The sequence below is a fragment of the Balaenoptera musculus genome, chromosome 6, assembly GCF_009873245.2.
Source record: "Balaenoptera musculus isolate JJ_BM4_2016_0621 chromosome 6, mBalMus1.pri.v3, whole genome shotgun sequence".
Classification (NCBI taxonomy): Eukaryota; Metazoa; Chordata; class Mammalia; order Artiodactyla; family Balaenopteridae; genus Balaenoptera; species Balaenoptera musculus.
Genome location: NC_045790.1, coordinates 104,668,874 through 104,694,511, shown reverse-complemented (window position 1 = coordinate 104,694,511; position 25,638 = coordinate 104,668,874). Strand labels below are relative to the sequence as shown.

General features: G+C 52.9%; 1 protein-coding gene across 10 annotated transcripts in view; it reads left to right on the top strand.

Moving 5' to 3' along the window:
• Positions 1-25,638, top strand: part of DENND1A (DENN domain containing 1A) — a 535,076-nt gene that overhangs the window by 496,958 nt on the left and 12,480 nt on the right. For 6 of the 10 annotated variants that reach the window (XM_036855233.1, XM_036855234.1, XM_036855231.1 and 3 more), the window contains 2 exons: positions 10,010-10,066; positions 16,365-16,453. In XM_036855233.1, coding sequence (XP_036711128.1) covers positions 10,010-10,066; positions 16,365-16,453 — 146 coding nt within the window. Of the gene's footprint in view, positions 1-10,009; positions 10,067-16,364; positions 16,454-18,659; positions 20,253-25,638 lie in introns of those variants that run through there. The other 4 variants (XM_036855237.1, XM_036855232.1, XM_036855239.1 and 1 more) reach the window with 3 other exon arrangements.

The following is a 25,638-nucleotide window of genomic DNA, read 5'->3' as shown; positions in this document are numbered from 1 at the left end:
ATAGCTTCCAGGGAAGGGACGGAGGCTTGAGGGATGAGCTGAATCCACCAGGTAGGCAGGTGCAGGAAGGGCACCCAGGACGAGCACGTGCGTTGTGAAGGGCTGTGGCACATGAGTGGCTGGGCAGGTCTTTGCAGGGCTGGAAAAATGGGCTGCTTGTGGTGGGGTGGAATATGGGGTGGGTGGGCCAGGGACTGGGTCTCGAATGGCCTGCCGAGAACCGTCTGAAGGACATGACCAGCTCCCCGGGCTGCGGGTGGACTGGGGCGGGGGGAGCTGGTGGCAGGGAGAGCAGCGCGGAAGCTGTCGTAATCACCAGACTCCCTTTCCGGAAGATGCTATGCGATCCTATCCGTACTACTGCAAAATCGGGAGAAGATCTTTATTTTAATTTCCTAGTGGTAGTACTGCTTGGGGTGGACACCATTCCAGAGATGATAAATTAGCCTTGGTTTTGCTGAGCTGGCCCCAGCCCTTAAATGCACCGAGCAAACCCTCCCCAAGTCAGGACACAGGCCTGGTGAAATGTAGGCGGCTGCAAAGACAAACCTTTCTGGGTGGTCAGAATGGACTTAGCAAGACAAAAAACTCAAGAGGATATTGGGGGGAAGAACTCCCCAGGGAGAGGGAAGCGCCCCCCCCCCCCCCCATTCTCAAGGGGATAAGATTCAGCATCTTCCTTCTGCCGTTTGTGTACCGGGTCTGATGGAAGGAGTGTGGGCTTCTTTGGGGTCAGACTTACCTGGGTCTGGAGCCTGGTTCGGCCACCTGTTAGCAGTGAGGCGTGGGCAAGTCACTGAGCCATGCAGACTCAGTTTCTTCATCTGCCAAATGGGGATTTTACCTTCTCTGCAGGGTTGTTGGGATCATTAGAGACCTTACAGGTAGAGCTTCTAGTACAGAACCTGGAACATAGCAAGTGCCTCAAAACAGCCCCCCTGCCTCTGTCAGGGGGGGATTCTCTCTCCTAACATCTGGAAGCCCCTCCTGGCATCCCCAACCTCCTGGGAATGTCACCCAGGCACCCTTGATGGCATCCCAGATGGCTGCCCCCATGTAGGTAGCAGTGAAGCCCCCGCGTCCTGTTTCTGTCTGGGCAGAGAATGGCACGCGTCAGCAAGGCTCCCTGCCCCTGCCCAGCCACGGCCCGCATCTGCTGCCTGACCTCGGGCCGCCAATGGGATGCCACCTATTCAGACCGAGCAGCTGCACCTGACTAAAAACAAAGGGCTCCCCTCCCCCGCCCCACTGCTGGCCCCCTCCCTCCCCCGCCTCTGTCCTCCAAGCGGCCTGGGGTCACCCGGCCCCCTCGCAGCCTTCCCTCACAGCTGCCTCGCTGCTTTTGTTCAGCATGTGAACTTCCCCATCAGCCGAGCTCCTTGCACGGGAAGTAATCAGGGATCTTGACAAGGCTTCAAACCACAAATGCCACTACAAATTAACCAGCACCACTACAAAATACTACTCCTGTCAACATCGGGGAAGAATGCACTGCTCTCAGGACCAGGAGGAGCCGCCTCTCAGCTCAGCTCTCACTCGCCGCAGAGTGCCGGGGCCCAGCAGAGAGAATGGCCTCGCAAGGTGACTTGTTGGGGCGGCTGAGTCCCCAGCAGCCCCTCTCCAGAGACGACAGCAGGTGCTACAGCTTTTCTTCGAGGGCCACCTTCAGCCCCCAGCACCCCTGCAGAGGGTGCCTCAGGACAGCGAGTTGCAGACACGTGGGAACCTCCCCCCGGAGTCCGACAACCAGCTTCCTAACGTATTGTGCGAATTGGGGCCGGAGGGATTATGGCAGGGCTTCTATGCAGAGTTTTAGGACTGACTGAGATATACTGGGTAGCACCTGGCCCGTTGAGGGTGCTCCAGGATGAGGCCCCTCCCAGCCTCCCTTTCCCATGAAGAAGCACCTTGTCATCGTGTACGAGCAGGATGGAAACTTCTTCCTCAGCTCTGATGCAGAGGTCCATCCTGTGCAGTGTCTTTCCATGAGCATCCCTCCCAGATTAGAGCCTGGAGCTGAGAGTTACCTCTGCGGATAGCTGCAGGGCCCGAGGACCCCAGGGTCCCCTGTGGGGGCCCAGGGCCTGCCCAGTGCTGTTGGCACAGAGCGAGTGCTGTAGGACACCAGCGCTCAGTCTTCTCCAGCATCCTTGCTGACACTCTGAAGCGAAGGCAAGCATTTGATCCTCCCCAACAAGCAGGATCAGCTCTATCAAGTGTGGACGAGAGGATTCAAGATAATGACAGGAGTTGGGGGACAGGCGAGAGCTGTGCCCGAGTGAGCTGGTTGGGCATTTCAAAGGAGACACTCCACACAAATATAGCTTCAATACACTCCTTTTTGGAGGCCTATCAAAAGAAGCCCTCTTTTATTTTCATACCTTGCATAATAGCAGCTCTCCCTTCCCGAGGAGTAGAGGAGCCTTGCTCTCAGCCCAGAGGCCTTTTGTAAAGCCACAGAAAGCTTTGTCTTCCTCTCCCAACCAGGGCCATTTCATGCACAGGTCAGAGCATTGATGTGGCTACTAGCCAGGAAAATTAACCAGGTGAACTCTTCCCTCGTTAAACAGTAACAGGGTTTAATTGTGAATTTTCTCTTTCACCCTCTCCATTCCTGGAAGCATATCTGGTTGGGCACATCCCTGGCACAGAGAAGCCCCCAGCATCTACCCAGCCTCCCCTTTGGGGATGCCAGGGCCTCTTCCAGGTGAGCTAGATGGGAGTCTGACAGAAAAGGGACAGTTCAGAACACCATTCAGACCCAAAGGACCTGAGACCCCCTTTGAGGCTGACCTTGGAGGCCACCGTTCTCATGCCTCCAGCTGCCATGGGGCACGCCCCACCTTCTCTGGCCCTCAGAAAGGGTCACGGCGGGGGCTCTGGCTGCCACCTCAAGCAGGTTGCCTCCCCACCGCAAGCTTTGCACGCATAGACCTCGGCCTTCAATGAAGCTGCTTGATCCCTGAGGCCTCGGGCGTCTCCGATCTTCTGCCCCCTTCCCCGCACCACCGGTCCCCGCTTGGGGTCTGGCCTGTCCGCCCACTGACTTTGACATTTCACCTTCTGTGTGGCCTTAGGTAGCGCCTGTTTGCCCTCCCTGAGTCTGCTCTACCAGCTGTGAAAACGGGAGGCTGATTCTGACCTTAAAGGGATGTTAAAGGGATAGTCCAAGGTGTGTCCTCCATGGGGACTGAGGAAATCTGTGCACCGGTTCCCAAACAGCCGGCCCCTCCCAAATCCATCACAGGACTCCTGCCCCAGTGCGCAATTAACTTGAGACAAGCTCTTTGACCCTCTTCCGAAGGCCTGTCATCCACCGCTCGGTGTGACCCTGGGCAAGTCTTTGCCTCCCCTCATCTGTGAAATGGAATAATGACCCTCATTCCCGGGACAGCAAATGCGCTGGTTAGGTGTTAGAACACAGCGGGCCACCAGAGCTTCAGTTCTGCCCACCTCGCAGGCTGCCCTCGCTTCACTCTCTGCCCCAAGTCCATGCCTGGCAGTGAAGCATTTTCCAACCTGCAGCCCTGTGTAGGGCGCCCGCTCATCCATGCCACCCAGGTAATTAAGTTGATATTCCAGCACGGCTTCCCCTCCTGACCTTTTGGAAACAATGTGTTTTGCTGCATCAACAAATTAACTGCAAATCAGATGCTGTCCTCATAAATGTGGGTTTCATATCCAATGAGCATACTCACCTGGCCCACATGGCTGACAGATATAAACGCCGAGGGTCAGGCAGAGACCATCAGAGGCCAAAAGAGTTCCTCTCCTCTCTGGGACTTCCATGTCAATCACACTTTGGAGCTTACCCTCTCATGTTCACATCTCCCAGCAGTCACACGCCAGCTGGCGAGTTGACAACATGGAGGTCTGGGCAGGCCCCCTTGGCCGGAAGGGAGTGTCTGTCCTTAGGAGCCCACCCATCCTCCTCCCATCCATCTTTGACACCAAGGCCTCTGATATGTCCCTCCCTGCCTAAATCCCTCCCACTGCGCTCAGTAGGAAATCCACACTTTTTAGGCTGACGTTCAAGGCCTTGTATTACGTGACCCCACTCACCCACCCACCCACCAGCCGTTCCTCCTGGCCTGCCGCATCCTCATATTCACCCTCACTTGGTTTTGTTGGATCACTGGGGTTCCCATCTCATGCACCTAAATTCCGTACCACTCCCATCGGGTAGAAGAGCCCCTCCTTGGTACCTCCACAGACCTCAGCACCCCTCTTCCCACCTGTATTATAACCCCACCATCAGAGTGGGAGCCCTTTGAGGGCAGGACTGGGTCTTATTCACCGGTGTGCCCCTTGCCTGTACAAAGTATACTGCATTGTTTGTTGAATGAATCAACACGTGAATCTCCTTTGGAAAGCACTGGAAAGAGATGCTCAAATAAGGAGGGAAGGGGAGGATGTCAGTCATTCTCTCACCAGCCTTTTCTCTTAAGGCACAGGTCTCTTTTTTTTTTTAATTTATTTATTTATTTATTTATTTATTTATTTATGGCTGTGTTGGGTCTTTGTTTCTGTGCGAGGGCTTTCTCTAGTTGTGGCAAGCGGGGGCCACTCTTCATCGCGGTGCGCGGGCCTCTCACTATCGCGGCCTCTCTTGTTGCGGAGCACAGGCTCCAGACGCACAGGCTCAGTAATTGTGGCTCATGGGCCCAGTTGCTCCGCGGCATGTGGGATCTCCCCAGACCAGGGCTCGAACCCATGTCCCCTGCATTGGCAGACAGTTTCTCAACCACTGCGCCACCAGGGAAGCCCGGCACACATCTCTTAACAACACTGTCCAACTTCGGAAGGGATAAGGGTTAGAAAAACCGAATCAGAAAGGATTCCAGATGACTTTGGAAGTTTTGGTTGACAGGATAGCACAATGGACTAAGGATACCTGCTTGTTTTAGTTCCTGCTACTAGCTCTGTGACCTCATACTAGTCACTTAACCTCTCTGGGCCTCCTGTTTCTTGCCTCTATTGCAGGGAAATAACCCTCCTCTAACTTGCCTCACCAGGGAATGTGAGGCTCAAAGGAAAGAAGGGAAGTAGAAATGCTTTGAAAGGAAAACGCATCATGTAAATAGAAGAGATTAGTAAAATCCAGTCCCTTTCAACAGCGCCTTGCTCACAGCACACTGCCTTGAAAAACCAAGGTCCTCACATTCACAGGACTCTTCTGGGGAGACTGATGGGTTTAAGGGAAGGACGGAGGATTGGATGGTCTCGTTTCATCAGCAGATTGCCAGACCAGAGCCTCCCACAGCTGTAATGCACTCGTGTAGCACCCTCACACCAGTGCTTGTGACTCAGGAGTTATTTCCATTTTACAGAAGAGTTAACGGAGGCTTAGATTAAATAACTTGCCAAATGGCAGAGCCAGTATTGAACTCAACTAGAAAATGACAGAACCAAGACATGCACGTGAGTCTTTCCACCCAAAGTATGTTTCTTGGGGTTTTAGCCCAAATGCTCTTTGTACTCTAAGAAAGGTATTTTTCCGTGATGTGGGTCAAATTCCATTAGACCATACACTCCTTAAGGACAGACTGTGTCTTAGTCTCCTGAATCCCCAGGCCCTGGCCCCAGGTAGTTTTTCCATCACTATGCATGGGAGAGTGAATCTGCTTCCCGACTACACGTGACCTTCAGGAAGGCAGGTGCCAGCACCCCCATCCCTCCTGCCACAGCTCAGCTCAGGAAGTGCCAGATGAACTGTTGAACAGAACTCTTCTTAGCCAAAGATTGCCAAAGGCCCAGCCTTTTTGAACTCGCTTAAGAATCAGCAGTCAGTGTATCTGGGGTACTGAGGATCACATGTGACATGATTTCTCTGCAAAAGTGCCCAGACCTCTTGATTTCTCAGCTCCAAGGCTCTTCTGGTTTTGCCTCCTCTTCCTCCAGCAGTGGGAGGAGCCCTGGGTTGGCAGTCAGGCGGCCTGGGAGCAGGTCACTTTCCCCCCCTCCAGTCTGTCTCCTTGTCTGTGGAAGGATAAGCTCCTGGCACCAGAGCCGTGGGAAGAGACAGACAAGCGCACACTGGTCCTGGCCCTCAGGGAGTGTGGTCGAGGGTGGGGACCCCTGCTCACGGAAATGACTTTCACTGTGTCTGGCTGGCTCCGCAGTCGTGTCGGACCTCACCCTGTTACAGCCCCACATTCAGTTACTCCCTGATTCAGCTTGCCCAGCACTGGAGCCACGTTCTAGAAAACGGTATGTTGAGTTGATTCTCCCCTAGCTTCTCCCTTCACCCCCTCCTCCCGCCAAGTCACCACCACCCCACCTTATGGGCTGTTCTAACTGTCCCCAGAGTACTCAGCTCTCCCCAACCCGTGTCCCCCACTGTCATGCCACCCAGCATATTTGGGAAACTGCAACCACCATGACCCAACAGCCCTACTACTTCCTCCCCTCCAAGAAGCAGAAGCTTCTTAGCAGCGCATCCACTGTGTGCCTTGCCCTGAGGGAGCTGCTGTGATATACCCGGCATCCCTGCAGTGGGTCCTCACGGCCACACTCAGGACATTTGTACCACGTTACCATTTCTTGGTGTCTATAAATTCCCTTGGCTTACTAGCTTCTAGGTTAGGTGTGGTCAAGAGGCTGCTTTCCTCCCACCGTTTATAAATTCAGTTGCAAAAGAACTAGCACTTCCTGATGACAATCAAAGCAAAATAAATTAATCACAGAATCTAGAGAACTAACATGTGTTGAGTTTCTACATGTGCCAGGAAGCTTCAGCCAAAAATCTTTGCTGAGCACCTATTTAGCCAGTACCATACTAGATAAACAGAGAAATGAGATGAGTGAGCTGATAATTACAACCTTTGTGCTGTGAATACTTGGGGAGCAGAGCACCTGACCCATGCTCCTCAGGGAAGGGCAGGGAGGGCCTCCTGGGGGAGGCAGTGCTTGAGCCAGACAGTGAAGGACAAATAAGAGGCACCAAGAGTGAGACAAAAGGAGATGCAAGGTGTTTCAAGAACACCTGAGGGACTCCCGTGGTGGCGCAGTGGTTAAGAATCCGCCTGCCAATGCAGGGGACACGGGTTCGAGCCCTGGTCCAGGAAGATCCCACATGCCGCAGAGCAACTAAGCCCGTGTGCCACAATTACTGAGCCTGCGCTGTAGAGCCCGCGAGCCACAACTACTGAGCCCACGCACCACAACTACTGAGGCCCGCACGCTCTAGGGCTCGTGTGCTGCAACTACTGAAGCCCTTGCGCCTAGAGCCCGTGCTCTGCAACAAGAGAAGCCACCACAGTGAGAAGCCCGCGCGCCGCAACGAAGAGTAGCCCCCGCTCGCTGCAACTAGAGAAAGCCCGCGCGCAGCAACGAAGACCCATTGCAGCCAAAAGTAAAAAAAATAAAAAATTTAAAAAAACACCTGAGCTTTCAGGGAGAGCAAGGGGCTGAGCGGGGCGGGGTTGGTGGGGGAGATGCACCAGAGATGAGATTGCAGAGGCTTATGGGTGGGGCCCAGAATCCGGAGGGCTTTGAACACTTCAGTTAACATTTTCCAGGGGATATTAACAGGTGTTATAGGGGAAGTGAGTCTATATTCAAATAAATGTGGGAAACAGGACTTTTACCAAAAAAAAAAAAAAAAAAAAAAAAAAGGAGTTAATAGTGTTTTGCCTGTTCACGGTAGGGTGTTTTATTGCAAGGGTTGGCAGCCTTTGCTGTGCTAACCAGCCTTGTGAATCCCCAAATGGAGCAAGACACAGCACTTCCCAGACTTGTCTGGCTGGGGAACCCCCTTTTCTTCTTTCATACAATGCATCTCCCAGGATGGTTTCTCAGAAGACACCTTGGGAGATGCCGGCCTTCCACTGAGATGCTTTAGGCTAGCAAATGACATAATTGGGCGTGTATTTTTTTAAGCCCACTCCGTAATAAGCATGGAAGATAGATTGGGAAGGGGAGAGGCTGGAGGCAGGGAAACCTGATAATGGTGATAGTTGCTGGCGTCTATGGGCTAAAGATCTTGGCGAGCATCTTCTCACTGAAACTTCCTAACAGCCCCCTTGGGTAGGTAGTGCCATTACCTGCATTTACAAATGAGGAAAGTAAGACTTGATGGTTAAATCTTGGGCCACAGGATGAGTGGAGGGATGGGGTTCAGTCTGAGATTGGCTGACCCCAGAGGTGACCTCCTGAACGCTGCCACCCCCGCCAGCAGGGACAGAAATGCAGGTCAGAGGTGACTAGTGGTGAGGGCTCTGGGGCTAGAGAAGGAGGTCACCCAGAAGCAGAGTGGCCGAGGACAAGGGAAGCTGAGGGTGATGGGGGAAGTGGGGGTCGTGTGTGAGAGTCGAGGGGTTGGGACGAGGGCAGCAGCCTATGCACCTGTGGGTGGCCATGCTCATCTCGTTGGGTGGCATCCTAACCCCAGATAGCCTCCAACTGAAGAAGGGTCACCGAGCACGGGTTGGCCTGCACTCCTAACAGCACAGAATCTGGGAAGCCAGACTTTATTTCCATCCATATATGCTCTCGATGTGCCATGAGGGACCCCAGTTCTCCACCAAGTCTGTTGGCAAGTTTTCTCCATAGGCCACTCTGACAGGCCCTGTGCTGACACCAGGGATCCAGGGACGCCTGAAACATGGCCCCTCTCTCCGGGAGTCGGTTGTAGAGAATGAGTTCTGAGGCAAGTTTACTACCTGGAGGACCACTCCAACCAAGTGAAGCTCTGAAGTGCTGTCCACGAGAAACCTAACAGGAGCCACACATGCAAGTCACATATGGAATTCCAAATGTTTTAGTAACTGCATTAAAAAAGTAAAAAGAAACAGATGAGATTAATTTTAATAATATATTTAACTGAAATATCCAAAACATTTTCATTTCAACATATAATCAATATAAAAAAATATTGAGATATTTTACATTCTCTTTTCAAACTAAGTCTCTGAAATCCAGCGTGCATTTTACACTTACAGCGCATCTTATTTTGGACTCGCCACGTGTGGCCATTGGCTCCTGTAGTGGGCGGTGCAGGTCTGGACTTTGTGGCGTACTGATGGACCTCTGTGAACCGCGAGGTTGATGGAGGAACCAACTGGAAGCCTCCCAGGGCTCACTGAGTGTCCGTGACCTTGATCTAGTGTGGACCTTTACTCTCCTTACTCTGTCTGCCCATCCGCCCCACTGTCCAGGGCATCTAGGTGGGCAGGCCATTGACAGAACAAAGCTTGACTTTCGAGATAAAGGGTTTGAGGAGCAAGCTAAGAGGTCTGTGCTCTATTGATTTTTATTCAAGTCCTGAGTTCAAAAATCAAGCATTCTGTGCAAATTTTATTTGTTCATCAGACATTTACTGAGCAGATATTTTTTCCCGAGGCACAGGGATGAATCCCTTAAGGAAATGAACATTTGAAGGAGAATGGGGGGTGGGGAGGGGAAGATACGTGGTGGTAGTGAGCGGTAAGTCAGAGCACTGAAGGCAGCATCTGACCTGGGCGAATTCTTGAAGGACAAGTAAAGGTTTGCCAGGCAGATCAGGATGAGGTTGGTCATTCCACCTGCTGGGCAGGCAGGAAGCAGGCATGAGAGCCTCAGGCCATTCGAGGGTCTGCTGGTGAGCACAGGTTGGGAGGGGTCTGGGTGGGGCACGGCAGAACCCAGGTCTTGGAGAATTTGGAATGCCAGCCCAGGGCCTTGTTGAACTGTGGCCCCAGGACAGGCGGGGACAGCAGAGGTCTCGAAGCTGGGGTGTGGCAGGGTCACATTGCATTTTAGAAGATCCCCCTTGGCCTGTGTGGAGAATGGCTGAGGAGATCCAGGTGGGGGCCCTGTTGGGAGGTGATTACAGTGATCCAGGCTCGAAGTGGAGAGGAGGGCCTCAGACATGGGATGTGCAGGAGCCGGTGACCAGCCGAGGGAGCAAGAGGCGTCGAGGATGGCCCTTGGGCTCCCGCTTGGGTGGCTGAATGCTTGGAGCCGTGTGTGGAAATGCATCAAACCATCTTCGTGTGTACTGATTCCTTGAGTTTCCGCTTTAATGCAGCCACAGAGACTCCATCCCACTCGCCCGCCGCCTCCCAAGATACAGCGCTCGAGGCCCGTGAGTAGCCGGTGGTACTACCCTCCCGCCTAACACTGCCTGAGCCATCTCCCCGCCTGACTAAACCTCGGGGGTCTGAACTCAGCTGCCTTGCCAAAGAAAACCATGAAGTGGGTTATTCAGCTTCCCTCTGTGTGGCATGTCCCTGGACTTGCATTTTCTGGGCTTCTCTCTCCTTTTTCTGAATCAGTTTGGTGACTCGCAGGTCAGAGCTGTAGGCAGCAGGGTCGCCGTGTGGTGTGCTTGCCGTGTGTGCATCGTTTGAGCGCATCTCCTGGGTTGAGCCACGTTGCTAGCCAATGAGCTTTAAAGGCTGCAGCTGCCTCTTCCTCACAAAGGAAGCAGAAATCTGGCAGCAGGGGTCTGTTCCGCCAGATCTCGGTTTGCAGATGCATTTGATATCCCTTCCTGGGGGGTGGAGGCTACGCCCAGAGAATATTGAGCCAGCTCGGATGGAGACCGGGTTGCCTCATCTCCTGGGCCTCACTTGGGGCTCCACCTTCCCAAGCGAAGCTCCAAGTAAGGGCAGAAAAGCGGGATGAGATGTGATAAACCCACCAACACCTGGGATTGGGTGGGCAAGGGAAAGAGACCCATCTGTGTTTTCTCAAGAGAAATACCTTGGGAACATATGGGGTGTGGGTCCCATGTTTAGCATCAGTGAAGTCCTTTTCCTTGTGGGCTCAGACTTTGGTCATGCTGAGAGGCCTGATAACTTTAGCAGGTTCCCTTAAAGTGGGAAGGAAACTTGCCGGGACCATTGAGTGAGGGCTGTTTACCAAGAGAAGAGTCTCTCTGTTTCTTGTTCAAAGCGGCCACCACTCTTGCAGTCAAGCAAAAGCAGCCCTCAGAGTTCCCCACGAACCCGAGTCCCAGCCCCTCCCGCCCTCCCCACTGCGGTGTCCGCATCCATCTCGAAAGGTGTGGCGGCCCAGGGGTGCAGGTGACTAGGCTGAACTGCATCTGTTTCTCTTTTTTTTTAATTTAAGAGTTTATTTGAGCAAAAATTGATTCGAATCGGGCAGCACCAAACCGGAAGTGGTTAGGAGCGCTCTCGAACTGTGTCTGTTTTGAATCCTAGGCGCACGTACCCAGCATCGGTTGGGTGGCCGCTCTCTGCGCGGATATTGGAAAGTTCTGTGGCACTGTTTCCCTTCCCTTCCCTACCGCATGCGGGAGTTAGAGGGCTGGGGTGGAGGCGGCCGTGACACTGCAGTTCCAACCACGTGTGACAGATCCATCCTGTACCCCAGTCAAACCGTGATCAGCACTGCTGTCGAGGGGCTGGAATGTTTCTGCTCACCGGAAGGAAGTCACAAACGGCAAAAAGAAACCACTTTGGGGGACAGGAAGCCAACTTCTGGGTCAAAGCTTGTGTGATTTAGTGAGAATTTCAGTACAGTCATTAGCAACATGGCTTTGGGGAGTAGACAGAGCCAGGCTTGAGACCAAAGTTGTGTGACTCTGAGCAGGTCCTGAAGCTCTCTGAGCCTCTCTCCTCTCTCTCTAATACACCCTCATTCATGGAGGATTTTGTGAGCATGATATAGATGACATTTGTAAAGCACCTAGCACAGTGCCTGGCACACAGTAGCAGTTCTTACTCTACTTAACAGGTTTCTAAATCTTACAGCTTCTAAGGAATGACCCAGTTTCTTAATAACCATCATTCACCTAGGATTTTCATAGTCGGCAAATCATTCTTGGCCACCTCAACCCAGCTGAGCCTCACAGTAACTCTATGAAGCAGGCATTGCCTCCACCTGTTTTAGAGATGAGAAAACCAAAGCCCAGTAACTTAACCCAAGTCCCTCAACTACACAAAGGGGTCACCAGACTCTAGAACCCATGGTCTTTTCAGCATACCAAGCTCCCCAGACCCTTCATCTCCATTTCCACAGAGTACAAAGGACTGGGGCAGAGCCTTCAGGTGAGAAAAAATTCATCAGCAGCCGGCTGGGCTTCCTGTGGAATCTCTATGGCAGTGTTAGATCCTGGCAGGCATGCAGAGGTGAGGAGAACTGATATTTACTGAGCACCTTTTGTGTGCCTAGACTGTGCTCCTTTGTCCTTACAACAGCCTGGAGGAGGCAGATGCCGTTTCCCCAAATGGCAGCTGAGACCACAGAGATGATAAGAGGCCACGCTGGCCTTTGAGCCCAGGCCTGCCTCTCTGCCCTGCCTCTCCCCACTCCTCACCAAGCAGCCTCTCCCAAGCCAAAGTCATCCAGAGGGTAGCTCTCAGAAGTCCTTGGAGAGACCTAGGATCCAAGACAGTGAGGGAATCTCTTAGAAAGTGTGATCCAGGGCAGGATTGCTCCCCTTGGAAGAACTCAGGTACTAGAGACAGCTACTGTGGGCTCCACATTGTGTCACCAGTGTGGGGACTCGTACAGATTGGGGGGCGAGGGGGCTGGAATTCAGCCACATCCGTTGGCGACTGAGGACTTGGGAAGGCAAATATTGCCCTGAGCAAAGCCTGAGCAGCAGCTGCCTCTGCCACCGCCCTGGTGCAGGAGGTGACCAGCCTGGCACACGGGGCTGCACCCGCCTTGGGTTATGAGACTTTGAAGAGGCAGGTACCTAGCAGAACTGATTCTCCTGGGCCTGGAAGTCAGAGAGGCCTGTCCTGGTTTGAATCACAGCTTGGACACTTCTTGACTGTGTGATGTTAGGCCAGATGCATACCTTCTCTGAGCCTTAGTTTCATGATCTGTAGAATGGCTTGCTACACCTACCTGGTGGGGTGTGAGGTCATATACGTGTAGCACCTAGCACAGTCCCTGGCAAGAGGTGGGTACATGTACCCCAGTTCTGCCAACCCAAACACCTTCTGCCAAGCAGGGTCACTATGGGACTAATTTGGGAGCCGTAGAAGTTTTGTGCTTTCTTGGCCTTGCGTTCCCCAGTGCCCCAGGGTCTGTTCACTCCGAGTGCATTCATGCAAGCATTTCCAATGGGCACCACTGCACACTAGGGGTGAACCTGGGGCACATGGGCTATGGAAACCCTCAAGGGCCTCAAAGAAGATGGCCTGACAAGCTCCCATGTCAGGAGCCCCTGGCCCATAGCCACACTTTGCCGGGTCACTTAGCTGCAGACATTCTGGGCAGAAGTGTGGCCATCGGCCCAGGGTAGTGGGAGCATGGGGGCTAGCCATTCAGCCTTTCTGGAAGGAGCTTTGTAGCCTGGCACCTGTGGCTGGAGTTCAGATGTGACCAGAGGATTTAGATTTTCTTTTTAAAAAGAAGAAAAAGGAAAAAAGCAGAAGAAAGCCTTGCCAGTGTCTGGTGGGCTCAGGGGAGTGGGCCGGGGCGTGCAGGGGAGAGGCAGGCTGTGGTCGGCTGCATGTGAAGCGCTTTATAAGCTCTGTATTTATTATTTCTTGCTCACCATTAAAATCAAATGTACTCGGTGCTTTTGTATTCAATACACATTTAACCCTGCCGACTTAGATTTCTCAGGTTTTAAATCCAGTGGGGAATTGGCTGGTTTCCCAACTTTCCCCTCAAGTCCCCCTTGAACAGAGCTCCAAATCCCTGTGTAGCATTTTCTCCCCCAGCGCTGCTGGGATCCTAGCACTGGTGGGGCCGGTCGTAGTTGTGTGTGCATGTGGTTTCTTCCCTCATCCCCAGCCCCCGCCCTTCCTAAGCACCCCGGAAAGACGGATGTGATCGCTGAAATATGACAGGCCAGTTGTCTGTATCGTCTTGTGATTCAGGCTTAATTAAACCATTTTGTCTGTGTGTGTCTGTGCCTGGTTACGGCTCTAGCTGTACGTCTGCGGCTGTGTGTGTGTGTGTGTATGTGTGTGTGTGTGTGTGTGAGAGAGAGAGATTTGTGCATGTGCCTTCTCCTCCTGTGTGTGCCTCTGTGAGTGTGTATTTGTGAAACTGGGTATGTTGGTATCTCGAGGCCTGTGCGTGTCTCTGGGTGGTTGTCTGTCCATGAGTACAATTTTGTGTCTGCTGTTTTGTGTCTGCTTTGTCCACACCAGTCAGATGTGTGTGTGACTCTGGGTGTGTCTGCAGCCACGCGGGTGACTGTCTCTGGGTCCGCCGTGCCTTTCTCCCTCCCCCGCTTTGCTGCCTCCCTCCCCCTCCCGCCCCCCCCTTCCTGCTCTGTCTGGTTTATCATCCCTAATGAAGCAGTCTTCTCCATCGATCCTGCTGATTGCCAACCCATTCCTTTTGTTTGCTGGCGCTGAGCCATTCAGCGGCACTCTGACAGCTCAGCTTGTCTAATTAGCTCTGTTGTTCTTTTTCCCCATGTTTCACCACGTTGCAAGTTCAGTTGAAGTTGCCACAAACTTAATCCCCCCATTTCAGCCACAAGTTCACATTCCTAACCTGCCTCTATTGTACAAGGAGCAGCTGTGGGCGAGGACAGGCGAATGGGCCTTAATGTCTGACCTTCCCAAAGCCCCAGCCCGGGACCTCCGGGGCAGGGCAGCGCTGCCCCCCTGACTGCACCCCGCCTTTGTGGTGCAAAGTCAGGTGCAAACCAGGTGATCCTGTGTACCAGCTGCAAGAGGAGTCCGGCTCTAGGCCGGGAAACCAGTTCAGGGTTCGCACGAGTGGGGGACGGATCCACTCGTTTATTCAGCAGCCAGTGACTGGATGTCTGCTTTGTGGCAGGCACTGTTCTAATAACAGTGATCATAATAGCAACATTATTATGCACTTCTTAGGTTCCAAGCAGCAGCATCCATTTCTAAAAATCTCGCTGAGGAGCCACTGTAAACCAGGCAGTGAGCACGGTGCTAGGCAAGGGTAGGACCATCATAGATCCATCTTGTAATTTGGAGACACCCACACCCCGTCTTCTTTTTGTTACTGATAAGGTCACAGAGAAACAAAGTGAGCGTTTATTGAGCCCCCACTGTGTGCCAGGCCCCGCACTGGCACTTTCCCCGCATCATCTCATTGGATCTTCACAGTAATCCCAGAGCAGACAGCAAGTTTGGTGGAACGCACTTGGCTCTTACCACGTCTCTGATTTGCCAAACCAGGCTGAGATCAGGCCGTTCCACAGGAGAAACTCTGGTTTGGTCAGACGTGTGGGGACGTGAGGGCTTGATGAGACTCGTAAAGGCTTGCCTCTTATACAGCCAACTTCTGTAACCTGTGTTCCGAAGCCATTGTGTTGTGTCGCCCACCAGTGCTGGGTTGGGGGCTGGTGGGAGGGTGGGTTCAGGGAAGAGGGTGGCAGGGATTGGAGCGTGTACGTGCTCTTCTTCCCTGTCTTGCCTGCTAAGCTCAGCGTCCGTGGCGTTTCCTGCCGTGGTCCCTCATCTGCAGAGAGAAAGCGGCCCCCGCACTGGGCTGCTCATTCATTCTTACTGGCAACAAAATTCACAGATAGGCTTTCTTCGCTTTCTCCAGTCCTTCTCTGGTGCTGTTCAGATGATGGTGCCAGATTTAAAGCCAGGTAATGTTGATTGGACCAAATGAGTATCCTTCTAAGGACGCCTAGAAATTCTTAGCCTAACTCTCATCACGGGCTCTGGTGGGAGAAGGGGGTGTCTTTTTACATGATCCCTCATCTTGGCTTTCAGAGGCCTCAGGTCAGAAAAAAACTGCCTTGCCGCTGCAGCCTGGCTGTGGACAAGGCGGCTGTGTACTTCACTGTCAATACGCCCACCTCCAGCCCTTGAGCTAGGCCCGCGTGGTGAGTGCAGCGCCCACACAGGCTGTGTGACTTCCAGGCCGAGCCCTGCTCAGGAGGACTGCACAGGGATGCCCAGGGCAGCACAAAGACGACTTTTCTTGGCGCTCTAAAGCTGTTAGTATTTGCTTCTTCCCACTCCCACTTAGAGAGGAAAATAGGCCTCCTGTAATTCAGTTGTAAAAAGAACAAAATAGGCATATGTACCCCAAAAACAAGGTCTGAGTGAAACCTTTTTGTTCTACCAAACTGGTTTCCGGGTTCCAGGAGAAGGCAAGAGGGACTCATCGTTAATGAGAGCCTCTTTGTTCCGGGTCCTGCCCAGACAGTGTCTCACTGAACCCTCGCGGCAGCCCTGAGAGGAGGCAGGTGGTACCACCCCCGACCTGCAGACGAGGACACCCAGCCCTTCAGAAGAGCCTTTCCCCTTTGAGTAGGCCACAGAATTCCAGTTCACGGGTCGGCTGCAAATTCAACGGCCGTGTCTCCACGATAAGCAGAACCTTTGAACCTATGCTGTGAAAATTCCTCAGCGTTTGTTTTAGGGCCACTTATCTGCATCTTGAGAATGTTCCTGTACGGCTTTTCCAACTGAGCCCTTCTTGGGGATTTCCCCCTGTGCCCATTCCAGGTGCGCCCTCCCCGGCCGCACGTCAGTAAGAGACCGAAGAGCAACATGGCAGTGGAAGGCCGGAGGACGTCCGTCTCGAGCCCCGAACAGTGAGTAGTACCCTGCTCTCCCCTCCCCTGTGTCTGCAGGAGCCCAGCGGGGCCAGCGCTTTGTGGAGACCATGTGGCAGCCCCGGCCTTTGAAAGGCCTCCCTGGAGCCCCGAGCGGGTGTTTCACAAAGAGGTCAGTCGGGGAACACGGCTTGATCTTCAGTGTCAGTTCTGCTGGCAGTTGTCACAGCAGCAGGAGGCCCCAGAGGCCAGGGAGCCGGGCACCCGGGCTGGGTTTTGAGTGGTGACGCCCAAGGGGTACTCAAACAAGCTCGGAAAAGGATTCTAGGCCTTTTCTTATGCTGAAGATAGCTGGTCAGAAAAAGAGAGTTAGGAACCTGGTCGAGGAGGCAACCTACTTAACGAGGGCCACCACCTTCCTAGGCCTGGGCTGCTCCAGGTCTCCAGAGCTCATATTTACACACAGGACTGTCCTCATCCACTGCCCCTCCCCCACCAGTACCTTTGCTCACCTGTGCCTTAGCATTTATTTTATTATGACTTTGCTTTCCTGCCTCCCCTTGGGCCCAGAGCTCCACAGGACAGGTGCTGGGTTTTATGCCCAGTACCAAGCATAGGACCCAGCTTAGAGTCCCTTGCTGGGTAGACGTTGGGTAGATGAGGGGAATGACGAGGCAGGCGGACAAGCAGTGGCCAGAGGCTGAGCTGTCTGAATGCGGGAGGCTTAAAGCTGCTCACGGCGCGGACTTCAGAGCCATCTGGAGAAGGTAGCGCTGCTTCCGTCAGAGGGGTGCAGCGCTTCCCTCCGTCCCCGAGGCACACGGCCGGTGGTTTCTGCCCAGACAGCTCGGCAGCTACACACTGGCTTCCAGTGATGACCCGAAAAAGTGCATGAAACCATCTTGGTCTGGGGTTGTTGGGGGAACCAAAAAAAATTGCCCCTGAGACCCTGAGGTCCCTTGGGTGAAGAGGGGAATGCTCCTCGTGTCGGCCTCATTTTCAGAAAAGTTCTCAGGGAAGGAAGTTAAGGGAGACGGGAGACGGCACGTCCTAGCCAGAAAAGGAGCCCAAAGGAAGAAATAATTCCCAGATGTCGGGCTGTGGCCTCGCTCGGGCTGCAGTCCACTTCAGCTCTTCCAGGATTCTCTGGTTTATAGGATGGTATCACTTGAGACTCTCATGTTGTTACAGAACCAGCCCACCTAGACAGCCCTCAAACCTGTGTGTGTCTGTGTGTCTGTGTGTCTTGGGAGATGCTTGGTGATGCAGAATTTGGAAGTAGGACTCCAGAAGTTGGGTGTAGGTTTAACTTTTGCTGTGCACAATAGGACGGTGGGAATCTTGAGGACTATTTCCCTGCCATGGATTATGATTGCCCCCTTGTGGAGAAAATGCTGCATGTCTTCAGAGTGCCTCAGACCCCAAAGATTTCTCCTTAGGGGAATGAAATTAGTCACTTTTCTTTAGAGCCATCTCTTTAAAACTGGACTAAATATTTTAGACACTGTACTGGGATACAGGGTCATGGTCCTGTAGATATTGAAATGCAAATCCAGAATATCCTTGCTTTGCACCAAAAACACCCTGGACCAACAACACTTCTCGTTCTACAGAAAAACATTACCCATTTTGTGGCCAGGTTCCCGATTAGAGCTCGGACTTCATCACCACGTTTATTTACACTGTTGCTTTTCCAGCCCAGTGATAGGGGATTGCTTTGTCAGTACATGCAAAGAGCCACTGTTTGGTAACCCCATCATTCTGGAGATTACCAAAACTATGTCAGTACCACTTTTTGTGGGGTTTTTTGTTTATGGGTTTTTTTTTTTTTGCAGTACGCCTTGTTTTAGATTTCTTTTTGGGAAACATTTGGGGTTGAAATGAACCAGTGGGAGCAGGGGTGGCTAGTTTAGTGGGTTGGCAAACTGGCAGTGATAGAAAACAAATGACAGGTTCTCTGTGATCGTACGTAACAGTGACCCGGGTCCGCCAGGAGATAGGGAGGTATGTTTTAGAACATCATTCCGAGAGTTTCTGTTCACATTTTTTTAATGTGATGGGGGGGTATGGGGGGCCGGCAGAGCTGTTCTTCCATAATGCCAGTGACATTTCTGGTGCAACGCGGGTGTTTTCCTGCGTCTCTTCCCATGCTGCCTTCTCCCCCCCCCACCCCCCGTTGTGCTCCTCCACTTCCAAATGCCATGTCACAACAGCACTTGGATGTGTTTTTCTCAACTGTCATCAGCTGCAGCTGGCAAGACCAACTTCTTGAAACACAGGAAGCATCCAGCGGAAAATATTTTAATAAAACCGACTCCTCGTAAAATATTGTTTTGGGGAGGAAGGAACCAGCCCCACCGATCTGTCAGCATTGTGTCAGGAGACACAAGAAGACAAGCTGGCGGGCAGGAGCCACATCCTAATGGGCCTTTGTTGCTGGTGGTTCAGTGTTGGGCACACGGACTCGGTGCCTGGCCCTTTAATCTGGCCTGGATTTTCTTGAATCACAGATCTCTGTCTCCACTGGGAATATCAAAGTGCATCAGAAACTTAGAGGATTTGGGCGGCAGAAAGAGACACAGGATCTTTGAAGTTGAGGGAAGGATTCAGTCCTCCCGACTTCTTGCCCCAACTCTCACTTCCAAAGAAGCACATTAAGTAATTAACTTTGTGGACAGCAAAATGGAGCTGATTAAGAATCAGACAGTCTCCACGGTCTCCTGCAGCAGCTCAGCATCTGGAGTTCATCGAGGCCCAGTAGCATCGCCAGCAGCTCTAAGGCCACTCCATCCGCTTAGGTCCGTTTTTTGCTTTCTAGCTCACGTCCATTCTTGCATCCATTCATTCAGCAAATATCTTCAAAAACCTACTAGGTGTGAGCTTCTTAGGACTTTTAAAGGAGGCCCCAAAGGGAATCCCAGTGCCGACTTCTTTTGACTTGCATTTTCCCGAAAAGAAATTTTTCCCATATCAAATTTTCTTCCCCAGTGGAAGGTAGGTGTCCTAGCCCCTCAAAACCATGTGATAGCAATTGGAAGAACAATTTACAAAGACTTCTGGGGAAAACATTCCCTCTGTTTTTCTGTTAACATTAGCTAATTAATATTCAGTGACTACTCCTCAAGAAGTATTAGCTACTTACATTATTATTCAGAACAGGGCTGATGGTATGCCCCGAGGATCCCCTAGGGTAAGAGTTGGGGTTAGGAGGAATCAGACAGCTTGGGCTGTGGGTCAGAAGCCAGTTGGCAGTGAGTACAGTGGAGCACCTCATGTGTTCTAAGTCCTCTTAGGCGTCCCTTCCACAGAACAGGAACGCTGGCTCTGAAAATGTATTGACCAGTGTTCCAGGGTCATCCATTTAGAAAGTGGCATGGCCAGGACTCCAAATGCTGCTCAGTTTCATTATCTCCATTGCACTCTGCTGTCCATGGGGGTCCATTGTTCTCCTGGCTTTGCCCAGAGAGACAGCTCTGTGTCCTGAGATGACTTGCCCCGCACACCACCTTCCTCTCTGGGGAAGGTTCCCTGGGGTTGGGAACCAGAGCTGTTCAGTCCTCTTCCTGCCAAGGAGTCAGTGTTCCCTGGTGCCTGAGTGTTCCTATCTGGGGAAGAAAAGAGAAGTAACATTTACTGAACATCGCTTAAGATTGTGAAGGGTGGGTGGTAGCTTTACCATTTAATAGATGGGGAAACTGAGGCTCAGAGAGAGACTTTCCATAACTTGCCCAAGGTCTCAGGACTGGAAAGTGGAGAGGGCCTGGCCCTTTCTTCTTCAGCATCCAGGCTTTTTGTTAAGAACATAATTATGACTGTGAGCTACTCTGAGTGGTGAGGACGATGGTGGCTGCAGTGGGCACGGTGAGGTCCCAGCTCCCCACCTGTTAAAGGTGGGCTTTGGTTATTTCAGCGGGAGCATGCATGGCTGCCAGGCCCCAGCTTATCTTCCCTTCGGCTTGTTAGATATAGGGCAATTTCCCATCGAATGTGAGACTTTGAAAGAGCTGACAGCAAGCCCTAAAAGGCAGTGCTGTGCTAAGTACTGCCTGCCCCTCAGGACCACACACAGCGAGCAGACAGAGGCCAAAGGCGGGGGGTGACCTACTGGTCCCCAGGTGCCTCTCTCTTTCACTCTTTTTCACTCTTTCACTGCCGTGAGAGTTGGGAGGGAGATAGTCACAAGCAGCCTCCACCTTCTTTAATCTTCGCAGTAACCCAGAAGGGTAGGGCTGTCTTCCAAGTCCTAATGGTGACGGGGCTCGTGCTCAGTGTGGACCTGAGGCGTGCCCAGTCCCAGCCAGCTGCAGAGCCCGAGCTCTTTCAACGCGCACCTTGTCCGCTAAAGGTGGTACACAGAACACCCTCCAGTCGCCCGTGTCTTGACTGGCTGCAGGCTGGTTATTTGGAGTTCCATTGTACTAAGTGAGAATGGTCCAGATTCAGCCACCAGGGGCCCATAAGCCACTGCCCTGTCACCTCCCTGGCCAGATCCATGCAAAAACCTGCTCTCTTCCAGTAATTGTGTTTGTTTGTAAAAATAACCCAATAGCCTTATAGGCAGGCTGGAAGTTAGGGAGAAGAGACAAGTTCATTCTGAATCCCACTACTTCAGCTCAACTATGTACTAGCATTTCTGCAGATTCCTGTCCAGTCTTTTTTCTAGATATATTTTGCAGAGCTGCCAGCTTCCTTGCAATATCCCTTAGTACAGACTTGCCTCATGTCCTTGTAAGCCCCATTGGTGGTGACCACGGAAGATCTCACTGTGTGTATGTGTGTGGTCTGCCTGACCACGCTCCTCTTATGGGATTTGTAGATTGTTCCAGGTTTTCACAAATGTGAAAAATGCCAAAGTGAATGTCCTTGTTCTCCAAGTTTTTTCTAGTTTTATATCATTATAAGAAAAACTACCATTAACTGAGCACTTTACGTATGTTGTTTCATTAAATCCTCCAGAACTCTGGGGGCAGGGGTAGGTGTCATTAGCTCTATTTTACAGAAGTAGCTGCCACTCTGAGAGGTGGTCACTGCCCTTGGTCACACAACTAGTTAGTGGCAGAGCTGAGCTTCGGACGTCTCTAATGCCAAAGCCCAACCCTTAACCAGTCTTACAGGCAGATTTCTGCTCCGTGTTACTAAATAACTTTCTGAAAGAATTGTACCACTTCACACTCCCATCAGAACTGTGGACTCCCTGGGAATCTGGGTCTGGGAGACCAGAGGAACGTGTGGCTGGCGTTAGAAATCCTTCTGGCCAAGGAGAACTTCTGCAGGTTGCGCTGCCTGGGCAGGCTGTGTGTGCACCAAACGGCCAGCCCAGACTTCTCAGGAATTGGAGAATCTGCTCGTCTGAATTGCACTGCGTGACCCCAGCACCCAAAGCCCCAGAAGATTAAAATAAGATCAGAAGAAGCTGCCAGAAGGCTTTAGTGGGAGCTCTGCCCAGAGACCAGGTCTCAGAACACTTTGCAATTGTATCTCTTCATGCTGATTGCACACATGCGCTGGCAGGAGATGACATGCTGTTCCACCCCCACTTCCCCCGGCCCCGGCCTCCTCGAGACCTGGGCTCAGCACAGCCCCCTGGCTGAGGGTCACAGCCGGACCCCTCTCCCTCCTGCACAGACCCAGAGCTGCCCGAGGGTGGGGGCCTGGTGCACAGGCCTGGCTGGGCGTCTGCAGACCCGGGCAGCATCCTGGCCCACCAGCTGCCAGTCTGAGACCGTGGGCAAGTCTCTTTGCCTTCCTTTTTTTTTTTAACACCATGCCCGTTAACATCTCAACACAATTTGGGAAACTGCCCACAGGAGCCACACTAGCATCCTCAGCAGCAGTGACTGCTGCGGCCTCACCAATCTCACACTCCCCCCAACACCTCCCCCACGAGCTGCACGCTCCCTCCTCCCAAGGTCACCATGCCTGGCGCTTCTGGTGTAGCCGTGACCTGCCACGTTGTACGTCACCCACACACACCCGCACACGCTTGCACACCCTGGTAGCCTATGAGCAGGGCAGGGCTGTGTGACCTTCAGCTTTGACTCTTCAACTCCCCGACCAGAGCCTGGCCCAGCTCTGCTCAGGGATATTTACAGAATGAGTGAACAAAGGAATCACTGAGGGCAGCTTACAGCCCAGCGTCCTGGAGATGGGGGAGGGTATCAGTTAACAACCACAAGTATGTAAAGAGCACCTACTATGAGCCAAGTGTGATCAGGATGTGAATCTGAAGCTACCAGCACCTGCCCAGCCTGGCGCTCTAAGAGCCAGAAACTGACCAGCCCCGGGAGCAAACCTCCAAGATGCCAGCTGGGCCCTGAGCCCCAGGGGGAGGGGCAGCTGTCTGGGCACTACCCCCCGGCAAGCCACCAGGACACCAAGCAGAAGGGCGCAGACCCAGTTAGCAAGGTGAGAGGCTCCTGACCTGACTCGGGCCCCCTCCCCTCTCCAACGGTGGGTTTTGGGCCCCGGAGACAAAGCCAAGCCAGAGGCCAGGCATGGAGCCTGAGCTCAGACTGGAAAAGCAGGAGCTGCCACAGAGCCTCCAGGGATATGCAGCGGCCCAGGAAAACACAGGACCCCCTCGTCTCCACCACTTCTGCCTGCTGCTTGGAAGGAGGGATTCTCCCAGGAGCTGTCACAGTAGGGCGAGTTAGTTCCAGCTGAAAAGCCAAGCCTTTAGGAAGCCCTCAGAAGAGGTGCCCCATCCTCAAGGTGTCACTGAGCTCAGTCTCTTCCGAAAGGCTTCGCCACCCCAACAAGCACCCTCCCCATTCCAGATTTCACGTCACTATTTCCCAAGTGCCTGTTTCAGGCCCGGTACTTCGATATATGTCATCTTGGTGAACCACCCCTGCTCCCCAAAAGTCTTCATAGTGAAGGCACTGTTAGCTCTTCAGCCACAGGGGAACCAAGGCTCTGACAGGTGCCGTGACCTGCCCTGGGTCCAGCACATATACCAGGGTCTGCTGGGTCCCACGTCCATGTCCACTGCTTTCTCACCAGCCGCCCCCCACCAACTGCTGCCACGGTCCCTAGAAAAGACTCGGGCTCTCAGCAGGCAAAGACTGTCCTCGGGGCGAGGGGCAGTTGTTCCTCACAATCTACACAATTGCTCTTCCAGGCAGGGAAAGTGCCCCCAACATGTCCCCTTCCCCGTCTTCCCTCCAGCAAAGAGCATGAAGGGTGGGAAAGTGAAGCCAGACCTCTGCACCTAGGTGAGTGTCCACCCAGCTCCTGGGAAAGGCTTCTCAGCCTGCTGGGCGTGGGTGTGGACAGGGGAAGTCGACACTAGTGATCTCTGTGGAAGGAAGGAAGGAAGGAAGATAGACAGACAGACAGACAGAGACGGGTTGATAAATAAGTGGATGGATGAACGAAGGTTGCGAAGGCAAAGGGCACCACCAATCCAAGAGACGGAGATCAGGACAGCTGAGCCCCCCATCACCCCCTGACCTCGCACATGGCCTTCAGCCCTCATGCTGAGGGGAAACCCTCCTCCAGCTGGTCCCTGCCAACCCTGCCTGCCTCTTCTCTTGAAACCCCACCCCAGCCTCAAGCCCCTGTGCCCCCTCCTCCACAGAGACACCTCCAGGCCATTGTGCAGCCTCTACTGGACTCAGATTAAAAGCCTCATGTCACCTCCCAAATGGAGGCTTGTCCAGCAGCCCCTGAGCCAGGCACGCCCACCACTGCACTCTGGCAGAGCAAGTCCCTAAAGGGTGGGCAGGACCTGGCCTCACACTCACCCGTCCCCTCTGGACCAGTCCGTGTGACAGGAAGACGCCTTCTCATTGGTGATCACGACTCATTACAGCAGTGAGTCTCTCATTACTGTTCTTAAGTAGATATTCACATACTGCTGAATACAAAGATCCCATGTCCAACAGGTTCCCATATCTGTCATCAGTCCTTCCTCCCTGGGAACAGTCCCAGCCTGGCCCCAGGCCACACAGGGAATAGCTCCAGTGCAAGTTCCGGAGCGTCCCCTGTGGGTCCTGCACCAAGCTTGTTTCCCCCAGAGACCCCTCTGACTTGCTTCAGAGGCTTTTTCTCTGTTTTTAACCCATGCACGTGCTAAGCTGTGCTCTAGAGTGTCGGCCCTGTGTAATGGTGCTGGAGGTGAGGCATGGCGCCTCTCTAGGCGACGGGTGCTCTCAGATCATTCTGATGTGCTGTGACATGCCCAGGTGGGGACCGGTGACTTTGACCGGGAAGGTCTTTGAAAGCAGGGGCCACCCTATTTGTCCTTTAACACCTAGGGGAGACTCTGCTCAGGGTGAAGAGGCCCAGAATTTATTTGTTGGCAGGTGAGTGTGGCATCTGGGTAGTAACTGAACATGCACTGGGCACTGTGTGAAGCCCTTTACGAATATTTTCATTCAACTTTTGTGGTAAGACTAACAGGAGGGCTATAGAATCCCCATTTTGCAGCTAAGAAACTGAGGTTCAGGGAGGTACAATGACTTTCCTGAGGTCATCTGGCTGGCACGTGGGGATTGGTGGAAGGCTAGACAGACGGGCCTCGTCCAGGGGCCTGTCGCTGCCTGTCAGCCCCACAGGAGCCTTGTAATCAGGGATGCCAGAGCGGCCAAGACATTTAAAAGTAAAGATCCTTTGTGCAGGAGTGAAATGATCCTTTAAAAAATGATCACCAGCTCCCCTCGTTACCTCTGGAGACCAAGTCCTTGCTGACTTTTTCCCCTTCTTTATCTCAAGTACATTTAAATGTCAATTAAATTTGAAATATCTACATTTGTCAGCATTTCATTTTGGGCCAGCGTGACGTGCTGCTGATTTGTCCACGCGATGTGACACATGAAAAAAACTCTCGAGATGCAGATCTTCCTCATTAAAAAATAAGCCTGTACGATCCCGGCACGGCAGAGAGCCACAGAGCACGTCCCCGCTTCCTGACGCCGTGTCTCTGACATGGTATTTAAAAAGGAACAGCCGCGCCTGTCACCACTGTCACACGCGCGCTAGCCAGCGACACGTTAAACCAAACATTAGAAAGGGTTCGGGGAGTCATCTGCGTGGGAACCCCGTGCCGAGATGAGGTGGGCAGAGGCGGGAGCAGCCGTGGGAGGTGACGGGGTCTGAACGTGATGGACAGCGGGCCTTTCTTTCTCGCCGAGACTCCGGCAGTCCTTGCTGGGTAGCCAAGTTCACCACGACCTGCCTTTTCACAGACAGCTCTTTGTGTATAATAAAATCCAGGCAAGTGG